The sequence below is a fragment of the Sinohyriopsis cumingii genome, chromosome 3, assembly GCF_028554795.1.
Source record: "Sinohyriopsis cumingii isolate HCF-2022 chromosome 3, ASM2855479v2, whole genome shotgun sequence".
Taxonomy (NCBI): Eukaryota; Metazoa; Mollusca; class Bivalvia; order Unionida; family Unionidae; genus Sinohyriopsis; species Sinohyriopsis cumingii.
Window position 1 is genome coordinate 64,741,481 of NC_142963.1, and position 12,668 is coordinate 64,754,148.

Here is a 12,668-nt window from a genome sequence, read left to right on the forward strand (position 1 = left end):
AGAATTTCAAGGAAAGCAAGGTCCAAGAGTTTAACCTACCAGATTCCATTTTATGGTCAAAGATATAAAGTGCATAGGTGAGAGTTGTGCCCTCAGGATCTCTGAAGCCAGTACAAGAGATTTCAAACTCAGACAGCAGGCTAAACCCAGTAGGGGATGTTATACTGCAGACTCCCATTCCTGGAAGTTGGGTGGTCTTGAAGTACTGATTCAAGTATTGAGGTTCCTTGTCATCAAAGTATACTGAAATAACAAGAATATGTTAGGAATTTGAAAATCTAAGGTAGATGAAAGGTGAGCTAAAGCTAAAACATAAATCTAAAGGGTCACCTTCATTGAAAATAACTTTGAGACTGATTCATCCAGCAGCAAGTCAGAGGGAAAAATACATCATAAGAAATATTATCAGCAATTCGTAAAGTGTAACAAAATCCATCAATAACTGCTGGACAAGCTGCAGTCACAATATTGTCTCAAATAAACAGTGTTGCACTCAGGTGTAAATCAAAGTGGCCAAAGTAAGTCTGATATCACTCACCTGGTGTATGTTGACTTAAAAGGCAACTTAGTAATAAGGTAGGTGTTTTTGGTCGAAAGACACTCATGTCCAGATAATTTCTATGTATTTGGATCGAACTGTTGGTGTCTGGTATGCTGCTTACCTTTAGCTGGACTGGATGGTGCACCAGCATCATTTTTTGTGTGAATGTGGAAGATATTAATTCTATGATTCTAGTCCTACCATATGTAATATGATATGGATAGGCAGTTTTGGAGAGAAAGTAATTCTTATTAACAACAGCCATACCTGATGGGAGATAAGTACCATTTATAAGGTTTTCACCCATTTGCTATGAAAACCACCCTGAACACATTTTGAATGTCTGACCCAAGTTTCTTTAACTGTTCAAAATAAATTGAAAATATATTTTTTTTGTTGCTTATATATCATAATAATAATGACTTTATTTAAAGAAGAAGCTCATTTGGTCAACTGACCAATCTTCCATGAGACCTTTGACAACTGCATTGGTACACACACACACACAATGACCAATTTTTACGAGATGAGGTGTCTTAAGACAACAAATGCTATTGGAACTAGATAACTGAACTACTGTTACAATAAATTATGGACAAGTAATGAACTAAATACAATCATACAAATGATTGTTCATGTAGATGTTGACTAAGAAACTGTTTAAAAGATTGGTATGAGTTTATAGGGTCCTATTGGAATTCCAAAGTTTGGCTCCAGAAAAAGCAAAACTCTTCTCATAAAACTCTGAATTTGGTTTAGGTTAAAATAAATTTTTGTTTGAGATGGATCTTAGTTCATACATATGTGCATTTTAAACAAATTTAAAGGAGTCAAACCACGTAAGGATTTGTAGACAAGTAAACCCTTCTGAAACTGAGTTCTCTGCTGAAATGGAGACCACTTTAGGGTTTTAAAAACAATTGTTGATGGTGTATTCATGGTTCCCACGCTTTTCTAAATATAAATTTCCAGGTCTTTTCCAGGATGAAATTAATTTTTTCAAGGTTAACATATGACCATTAATGAATGGAATTAAAGAACAATTTGGATTATAAAACTTGCATTTTCCAAATCTGAAGATGTTTCTCTTTCAAGACTCTCCAAAACATATATGTCAGAAAAGATGCTCATGTACAAGACCACAAAATGAGTCACACAAAACAAATTTGACTATATTCCTATAAATTGGCATCTAAAGCAATTTCAATGTACAGAATATAAATTCTAACTTTACATTGCTGACCTGCATTTTGTTGCTACATGGAAACAACATAATGAGCATAAATTATTTTGTTTCCTTTCAAACCTTTAATTCCAAAGAATTCTAGAGCAATATGTGTGCATGTTATACAAAGTAAACATTTCCTATCATAGTATGAAAAAAAACCCAAGAAATGCAAAGTTTTAGAATCTTGTTACGAAAAAAGTTTAACCCTGAAATTATGTGTGCCAATAAAATCTCAAACAAGATTTTTCAACCAACCTAAACTCCTTAAGATGATTTGGTTAAAAATTCCATCATTTAAAGACATTTACAAAAGGGTTGATTTAAAATTTGACAAAAAACCTTCAAATTTATATATTGTTATATAAACAAGGACTGAATTTTCTGTAAAATCAACTTGTCTTCTTGTAGTTCAATAAACAAGTCCCCAAACCGGTATTGATACATGGGCTCTTATTGTTTCTTAAGATATAGTAAAATGGACGACAATTTCCCATTTCTCTTGCATTCCATTTAAGATCCGAAACCATTGCTTCAAGCTACATGTCACTGTGAAATAGTTTTGTACCAATGTTCAGCTCAGAGATTTGAAATTTTTCTAATCTGGGTTTCTGTCGAATATTCCAACCCCATTTTGCACATCTGGACATTTTGGATGGAGTGTGGGTTCAGAGCAATTACATATACAAAATTTGGAATCTGCCACCACCGTAAGATAGCTTACCAGCAGGCCTTTTGTATTTGGAATCTGCCACCACCGTAAGATAGCTTACCAGCAGGCCTAGCAAATTTAAACTTGGTTATATCGACTTATACCTGCACAAAATTGATAGGAAAATTATTTATTTTCTCAAAAATGGCAAGTATTGTAATTGTTGTCTTTAATCTGCTGACTAGACTAAACTCAGCATAATGAAACCTGACCCAGTACTTGCCACTTGCACTAATAGTCACATTACTTCACAAATCTCAAACAATGATATTGGAAGTCCAATAGTCACGTGATATCAACAACAAATTCCTTTTAATGTTGTCGTACAAAACACAGGTGCTCGACGCGAGCTTGATGTTAAGAAAAAAAAAACAATCATCTAAAGGAAAAAAAATCATACAGAGTGACAAAAATACCTTAGATTACCCCAATGGCCCATTCTGACATAGGACCCTCTCTACCATAATATATAAGAGAGAAGCTGTTTCCGTCTTTAAAGGCACGCGACCATACTATATGGCTTGTTTTACTTCTGAGATATTTTTCTATCCATCAAGCCATCATTGACTTTTCTGCGTTGTACCAAACTGAAGTTTCCAGGGTTTTTCCAGACTTTCGTCAATATTTGCAAAATTCAAGGACTTTTCACAATTGGGAAAAAATTATCATTTCTCCTGACTTTTTCCTGATTTCCTGGTAGTGTGGGAACCCTGTGTATTAAAGTCAGCACCAAGAATAACTCTAGCTGCTCATTTTTAAATTTCAGTAACCTTTCTGGATTTTCTGTATCACTATTTTACACCCAGACAGAACAATATTCTAGGTGTGGCATGACATATGCATTGTAGAATATCTTTCTCTGTTCTTGACAGAGACAAGATTTTATTCTGTTCAAGAGATAAAGCAGTGAGTCACCTTTTTAATGACCTTATCAACTTGCATTTTCCAGCACAAGACATCATCTATCATGATGCCAAGTAGTTCTTCATTTTCAGACTGTTGTATGTTCATTCTTATGTACTGAAGTTTTGCCATTGCCAGTTTTAGCCTGTTTGGAAGAATACCTGTGGAAATACTTAGGTTGAAGATTTAGACTTTTAGGAATTTAGCAATTATATCGTCAAGACCTGTAGTGTTTGGACATCAAGTTTATTAAATCCATTTAAAATTAATTTGAGACTTATTTTAGATATTTTGAAAAACTCTTCTTTTCTAAGTTTTGAGTAAATATTCTCATTTAATTCATCATTGAAGAATCTTTAATTAGCTGTGAGAACTGCAAAATTTTCATTTATATTCACAAAGTAATCACTGAATGCATTTGCAATATTAAGAGGTTCTTGCTGAATCACTAATACATGTAAATGGCCAGTCATTGACAGATATAGAAGCCATGCCACTGATATGGGAGTTTAATCAGTGTGTGTGTGAATTGGATTTTTAACATAGCTTTTAACAATTTTTCAGTCATACTGCTACGATGTCTGCAGTGTGGCAGTTTAAAGTGATGTCTAGTACCTTGAACAGAGAGACACAATAGCAGCCAACCTGGGCTCCTTTGGTCAGGGGTCCCCGAGTAGCTGAGTGGTTTAAAGTGCTCACCATTACAGATCACTGCCATCTCACCACTGTGTGGGTTTGAGTCTTGGGCTCAGCCATTGTGGGTATGTGAGAAAGCTTGCCAGTAGCTTCTCGTGGGTTGATGGTTCTTTCCGGGATTTTCCTGGTTTCTTCCTCCACTATTTATACTGGCTACCATGTGTAGCCTATCTTGTGCTGAAAAATGGCGTTAAACCCTACAACAACAACAACAACACTGCATCTGGTCAGAATTGGAACTTGCATACCAATAAGGTAAGTCACCAGTATTTAAAAAAAAATTATAGGCTCAATATGCTAGGCTTCTGGGCCCACGCATCAAAACATGGCTCAAAATGAGTATAAAAAGTGGATGTAGAATACAGTATTAATTTTTGCATTGGTACAGTAGATGAAGAAGTGCCATAAATACCCTAAGTTCCAGATCAGTAGGATCTGGCAAGTCTGATAAAACTGTCAATGCATTTGACTTTATCTGTCAGCATACTTAAAAACCAGTTTCATAGGAGAACAAGTCTATAAAAATATTTATCTAGCGCAAATAAGACTCTTATGTCACATGTGTATCCTGATGTTATGAAATAATATGCACAGTAATTAATTTTGTATAAGTTTTTGATATTGGACAATATAAACAATGACAGGTATATTCATTCTTTTAAGTTACAATTAGACATCCAGTTTTGGTATTGGACAGTATAAACAATGACAGGTATATTCATTCTTTTTAGTTACAATTAGACATCCACTGGGGAGAGGGGGGTGCGAGGCCTGGGCCTGACGTCCTGCTTGCCAAAGGAAAGTGAAGTGTCTCTCACAGACTCTCCTTTCCAGGTGTAGTGATCGCTGCAGGACCACTGTCTGGCTCTGCTTGGCCAGAGGTTACCTGCATATGACCTCTCCTACACTATTGTGTCCACAGCAGCAGCTTCACACACAGCCTGCTGTATGGCGCGACCGAGTGCCCGGCAGTATAAGTGGGTGGGCAGACTGGGCTTGTTAGCCTTGGCAGGTAGCCAGTCTAGGAGAAGGAAAACTCTGACTCCAAACCCGGGCAGATGGAGCTTGTTAGCCTTGTCTGGCAGTTCGTCTACGAGAAGGAAACTGATTCCAAACCCACCAAGTCCCAGCCATTGGATGATGGCTCCGCTGCCTTGTGGATATCTTCGGCAGAAGGAAAGGCTATAGGAGTAAACCCAGACAGAAAATCCGGAGTGGAGCCCCTAAGGCAGCTGGGTGTCAACTATGACTTCCTTCCGGCAGCTCCTGCATCCGAACTGGTGCCAAATGTCATGCTCAGCATTCCTTTCGACCCCACCAGCAAGGATAAGAGGAGAATCCTGACATCTGGGCAGCCCAGAATCTTCATACTCCATGCCCAAGAGAGGTCACTCCAGTCTCGCTACTGAGTGAGGAAACAACATGGAAGCTGTCAATTTACGGGTTATAAATCCCATCCAATTGGTATAGGGAAGGGGCACCACAGGTCAGCTTTAACGGTGGGAGGGATCATCATGTCCCACTGGCAGACTACAGCCCGCCTTAAGCTGGGCAGCCCCCGTTCAGTAAGGTGTTGACCCGCCATCGTCTGCCTACCCCAGTGGGTGTCTGGAGCTCAGTGTGTTGCTCAGAATGACAAGCAGATGGTAATTACACACCATACAAAAGAAACAAGAAACCAATAAAGAAGACTTCAGCTCTTTGATTTGCAAGTTGGAATGTGCGCACCATGTGCACAGGCATCTCAGACGACCTCAGAGAGGTAGACAACACCAGGAAGACAGCCATCATTGATAGAAAATTCAATAGACTAAATATCAGCACAGCTGCCCTCCAGGAAACCAGGTTTGCATCTAGCAGCTCCCTAAGAGAGGAAAACTACACCTTCTTCTGGAAGGGTCAAGAACCTCAGGATCCCTACCAGCACGGAGGGGGCTTTGCCATCAAAAACAACCTCCTGGCCTCGGTTGAGGCTCCCACTGGGGGCACTGAGAGTCTCTTGTCCATCCGGCTCACCACTGCTGCAGGTCCTGTCAACATCATCAGCGTCTATGCCCCCACCCTCACGTCTTCAGAAGACACAAAGGATCAGTTACATGGGCAACTGGATGAACAGATCAAAGGATGCCCCAAAGATGAAGCACTATTTCTCCTTGGCGCATATGTGTCAACTTGTACGGTTTACCCGTAATTTGTACGTTTTTTTCCTTTTTTGTCAGTGTACACCATACAATCGTTTTGTACGTTTTTTTTTGTAAATTTTTTACATTTATATATTTTTTTTGTTTTGTGTGCATCCGGGACTCTTAGCATAATTTTCTTTTAGCACGAGAAGTGAGACTATGGTGGCCCAAAATAACCAATCAAATCATACTCAAAACTGCACTTTTCCTTTGATAATGAAACTCGTTTCATTCATGGTTCAACTCCAGTGTGTGAAGATCTTGTCGTTTATCACTCGGAGATTAAATGCTCACTCGGATTTCTAATACTGACTAACAACCTGTGTAGTAAGTATGTTTTCTTATTTTATACGTTATTATTTTATTATTTATACTTATTACTATCAAATGCATAAAGTCTGCATCAATTTTGATACTTTACATAGTGTGGCAATCATGTTGGTGTAACCGTAATTCCTACGACTTTTCTGTGTGGAGATAAAGTCGATTTATTAAACATTTTAACAATATACTAATTAAAAAATAAATACTCTACTGATTTTAGCATTGGCATTTTATCATGCTGTTATAATTTTGAGTTAAGTTTGTCAGATAGGTAATGCAAAAAGAAAGATGCATTGCCATAATGATGGACATAGTACAGATACTAAGTGAAGATGTTCTCGTGGCTCGAAAATATGTAACACTGCCAATTTATATCAAGTTTGTGACTAAAATCGGCACACCACATAGCAAATTCATAACTTTTCAAACACCAGATATACAATTTTAATAGAAACGATCAACAGCTTACGAGGTATAAACTTCTGGACTGCTACTTTGTAAAAAAATTTATTTCTAGATTTCAATTTTTGGATAGCTGCTGGTGTAATATCTTGGGGTTTATGGGGACAAATATAAATTCATAACATATTTGTAATCAGGAGATCTTCCTCTATCACATGTCAAATCTAAATTTTAAAATTATATTTTTTATTTCTCTCATCTAGTTGAAATATTCCAGCTATCAAATGGCTGAGCCAAACTCAAAGAAACGCAAGCTTGAAGACTCTGACCGAGGTTGTGGCAAGTTTCAGGCTGATTGGATTAAAGTCTTCCCTGGCATTGTAGATGTATCCAAGTTAGGATCTTCACATACTTTTTGTAAAATATGCAGTAAAGATATTAAAGTGGTGGTGTTGAGCATATATGGCGTAGAGGAACACTTCAGGACAAGACTGCATGAAAGAAATTTTGAAATGAAGAAGGAAGCATCCATCAAAAGCTTCTTTGATTAGCCAAAGCAGGAAGATGATAGTGTTATAAGTAAAAAGAATGAAATAAAGTTTCAGAAATGTAAATAATTATGTAGATATGTATCATAATAATTTGTGTATAGCATTTGTTGTTTTAAAACCGTTGATCTTACATAATGTATGAATACATTTTTTCGTGTAAGTTTTTTTGGTCTTTGTAAGGTTTTTATTGGTCTGGCATACAGGTTTTCATCTCAAAGGGTTGACACCTATGTCTGCAACTTTAATGCCAGAGTAGGTGCGGACCATAAGTCATGGCCTACCTGCCTCGGACATCATGGCACTGGAAAAACAAAAAAGAACCGTCAGAGACTGCTGGAGCTGTGTACCTACCATGACCTGTGCATCACAAACACCTTGTTGAAGTGTAAGCCACAACACAAAGTATCATATAAACATGCCAGGTCTCATCGCTGGCACAAGCTCGACTTGGTCATCATCAGGTGCTCTGCCCTTAACAGCGTCCTCTCCACCAGAACCTACCACAGTGCAGACTGCGACTCCGACCATGCATTTGTGAGCTGTAGGGTGCGCCTACAGCCACACACACTACACCACTCAAAACCAAAAGGACGCCCTCGCATAAACACTGTGCAGATGTTGGTCCCCTCCAAGGTGGAGGAGTATGCATCTGCCCTGGACCAGGCTCTCCAGGACCTGCCAGAGCATGATGCCACAGCCAAGTGGAACGCCATGAAGGGTGCCATCAACAGCATAGCCATGTCCACATTTGGCAAGAAGGAATGGCCCAGCCAGGACTGGTTCAACACAAACCTATCAAGGATGGAACCAATAATAGAAGACAAACGAGAAGCCTTCATAGCTTACAAAAAATGCCCTAATGAACAGACGCTTGCTGCTCTCAGAAATGCCCAAAGCAACACCCAATGTATCGCTAGACAGTGCGCGAACGAGTACTGGCAAAACTGTGTGAAGGAATCCAGCGCAGCACCGAGTCCGGAAACATCCAAAGTATGTACAGTGGCATCAAGAAGGCTCTAGGCCCTACAGTGAACGGGGTTTCCCCCCTGAACTCTCTGACGAGAGAAGGTCACTGACCATGAGCAACAGATGGCCAGATGGGTGGAGAACTACTCAGAGCTATACTCCCAAGAAATGTCAGTCACCAATGCAGCCCTTAGCAGCATAAAGAAACTGCCCACCATGGAGGAGCTCCACAAAGTGCCCACCTTAGAGGAGCTCAGCAAAGCAGTCGACTCCCTTCCAAATGACAAAGCACCAGGTAGTGACAGCATCCCGCCCAAAGCTATCAAACGTGGGAAACCAACATTGCTTCAGCCACTGCATGAACTACTTTGCCTCTGCTGGGAGGAAGGAGCCGTCCCCCAAGACATGTGCGATGCCACAATTGTGACCCTTTACAAAAACAAGGGTGATCGCAGTGACTGTAATAGTTACAGAGGGAACTTCTCAGTAAGATCAGCTGCCCCCCAAAACTTCGCAGCATCATAATCTGTTTCCATGCTGATATGAAGACAACAGTCCTGTATGATGGATCCCCCGCAGCCTCCTTCCCAATCAACAGTGGCGAGAAGCAGGGTTGCATGCTGGCACCAACCCTTTTCGGAATCTTCTTCTCCCTGCTCCTGTCCTACGCCTTTGACTTGTCCACTGATGGCGTGTATCTACACACCAGGTCTGACGGGAGGCTGTTCAACCTGGCACTACTGCATTCGAAGACCAAAGTGAGGTCGGTGCTCATCAGGGAGATGCTTTATGCAGATGACATGGCTCTTGTGACCCACACTGAGGATGCCCTCCAGAGATTGGGAGACTGTTTCTCTAATGCCTGCAAGCAGTTTGGGCTCACCATCAGCCTGGAAAAGACAAATGTCAGCGTGCAAGATACCACCATTGCCCCTTCCATCAAAATTTATGGTGTCACCCTGGAAGCAGTCAACAACTTTACTTACCTGGGATCAACCATCAGCAACACTCTCTCACTTGATGTGGAGCTGGACAGAAGGCCTGGAAAGGCAAACACCATCATGGCACGACTAACAAAGAGGGTGTGGGAAAACAACGCGCTGACAGAGCACACCAAGATCCAAGTCTACCAGGCCTGCATTCTCAGCACCCTTCTATATGGAAGCGAGACCTGGAGCACCTACATGAGGCAAGAGCACCGGCTCAACTCTTTCCATATACGGTGCCTAAAATGCATCCTGAAAATCAGCTGGCAAGACCAAGTCCCACAATGCAAGAACCTGCAGTATGCAAGTACCCCCAGCATGTACTCCCTGCTGAGCAAATGCTGCCTTCGATGGCTGGGGACACATCCAATGCAAGAAGGATGGGAGGCTGCCAAAGGACATCCTATATGGTCAGCAGGCCACTGGCACCAGAAGAGTCGGAGCTTAGAGGAGTCTTGCATCTGATCAAATGGAGCAGCCTGAAATGGCCTATAAGGAAAAACTAAGATCAATGACACCTGTTAGGTAGTCTGTCTTAGAAGTATTTGTTTTTCTTATATTGTAAATGATGAGAATGGCATATGAAGAGATAGGTCTATGTCTGTCTGTCTGTAGTCTGCACACTGGAAATACAAGCAAGATGCCAACACATAAAAAAAGAGCACCACCCTACCACTGACAAACTTTCAAAAGATGAAAAGGCCATCAAGTTGATATGTGCATAACGTATCATATACCTGGCTGTGTGTTGTGAATCATATGGATGTGTGGCACAGGTGTATCATTTGACCACTACTTGATGAATAGCCCAGTAACACTTGTGTTGCCCTCATCATTGCCCTTCTTGCATTTTTGTTTGTTCATTTGCTTTTATTGTTTTCTGACAGTGAATAATGTTTTTAAAAATAGTTTTATTCAGCAGGAAAAAATAAATAGATGCTGGGATGTTCAGAGAGAAATAGTACATTTAGAAGCGTGAAAGAAGGCAAGAACAATTAAATATGCATGAGTTTGATTATAAAAAAACAAAAGGAGAGATAATGCACTGCAGAGACAACGTTTCATGTGTGATACAAAGGTCCTTTTCAAACATGGAGGATATCCTTTAACAAAATATTTGCATTTTTCATTTGCAGGGATTAAATGTTAATACATACTCCATACTTCCACATCATAGTTCTTTCCCTCCTCTAGGTCTGTGTAGAAAAGCGCCCTTGTATACTTGTCTGATTTGTCATATAAAGTATTACTGCAGTTTAAGTGCTCTTCATCACAGGAACTAAGTATCCATCTGTATGAAGCAATCCTAGTAAATGGGTCTCTAAACTGAACAGAGAATCCAACTGGTTGAAAGGGATCTTTCTTTAAGAAGCAGTTCGTATTGCACCTAAAATAAAAGCAAGTATCGTAAATCTTGGTAGTAAACTAGAACAGTTACTATCATTGCATTGTACTGATTTCTGCATTGTTAAATTGAAAAGGTTATTTCTTTTATTCAAACAATATCTGAGCCAATCATTACAAAGTCTATAATAAATGCAGAAATTAAGTCAGCATTAGTATTCAACACTAAAGATTTGAGGTAAATATAAATTATATGTTTCATATAAAATCCAGTATTCATATTATTAAACAAAATGAAAAATAAGAATTGTAACAATATTTGAATCCCAAATGTACCTGGGAATTTAATAAAATGATATTTGCACAGTTAGGGAATTCAAAGTTATTGGGTTAGGTTCATTCCAATAGAGATGATAGTCACTCTGTTGTAAATGTTAGCAAATAAGATGCAAGGTCAATTGCCTCAGACAAATCCACTGATGTCAGTGCAAAAATAACAACCAACATAGCTCTAAGACATCATCTTCTTTCCACAACTTATGAACTTCCATGTGTACTCTGGTGAAATTAATGCACAAATATTTTTGACAGTGCAAAACTTTTATATTTTCTACTTAATATAAAGATACTGCATTCTTTTTGGATTACATGTGAATACATCGTCTTCAATAAATATCATCTGAATTAAATGATAATTTATTAAATTTCAGTTTATGCACAACTTGATGATCTCAAGTTAATTTGGGTACATGTTGCTAGTTTTATAATGGGGTTTCTCAGATAATGACATTAATGGAGGAATTAGTGGTGTGGTAAGATGATGTAATGTCAGATTATAAGGCATAGTCAGTGGCTAACACTGGGATAGAGGTGTTGTACATGTACCTTGAAAATGAGAGGCAGACAGGGAATTATGCAAGAGTTTGTTATTAGCCTTTTACTTGCTGTCTTCATGGGGCTTTTGCCAGCTGAATTCAAAAAGCCAACTACATTAGATAATCTGACGTAACATTGCATCATATATAGTACCAGATGATCAGTCAGTTCTCTGGTTTTTCAAAGGTACAGACAATGAATGTAGGGTTCACATCACTGGCTTTTCGAGGTACATACAATAGATTTAGAGTCTCTGAATCAAACTTTTCACTGGGATTTGAGCTGGCCTGCCACCCCCCCCCACCGATTAATGGATACATTGTGGGGTTGTGTCCTTACACTATTCATGCACATGGGGCTGCCATAGGATAGAATATTTTTCCCCAACTGGACACATATGCTATACTAATAATGTAAATGATCAGCCTACCATTGATTTACTTAAAGATGGGATCAGCCCAGAATATACTCGAATGCTGGGATCAGCCTAGCACCATTTCTAGTTGAGCTGGCTTCAGCCCTCAGCCCAGAATACACTGTAATGCTGGCTTCAGCCCTCAACCCAGAATACACTGTAATGCTTGGATCAGCCTAGCACCGATTAGAAATTGGTCTTTCAAACTGAGCTAGGATCAGCCTAACATCAATTCTAGTTGAGCTGGCTTCAGCCCTCAACCCAGAATACACTTCATGCTGGGATCAGCCTAGTACCGATTGGGAATTAGTCTTTCACACTGAGCTGGTCTTGAATAAATATCATCTGAACTAACAACCAGTATAGCCACTCATACACAAGTCAATAATTTAATCTTTTCAGACATTCCCATATGTTTTTTTTTTTTTTATATAAAAGTGACAGCCAATCAGAGACTAGGGAGACATACAGTACATCCATCATTAATTAAACAGTTCCTTGATGTGGAAGTGCTTTCATTTGCTCATTTCTTCATATATCTTGG

At 39.3% G+C, this 12,668-nt stretch overlaps 1 protein-coding gene across 1 annotated transcript in view; it reads right to left on the bottom strand.

The window, feature by feature from the left end:
* LOC149803001 (uncharacterized) overlaps positions 1 to 12,668 on the bottom strand; it is a 326,500-nt gene that overhangs the window by 90,907 nt on the left and 222,925 nt on the right. The window contains exons 30-31 of the mRNA XM_089953863.1: positions 10,647 to 10,876; positions 40 to 243 (exon numbers count right to left, since the gene is read on the bottom strand). Coding sequence (XP_089809989.1) covers positions 40 to 243; positions 10,647 to 10,876 — 434 coding nt within the window. The remainder of the gene's footprint in view (positions 1 to 39; positions 244 to 10,646; positions 10,877 to 12,668) is intronic.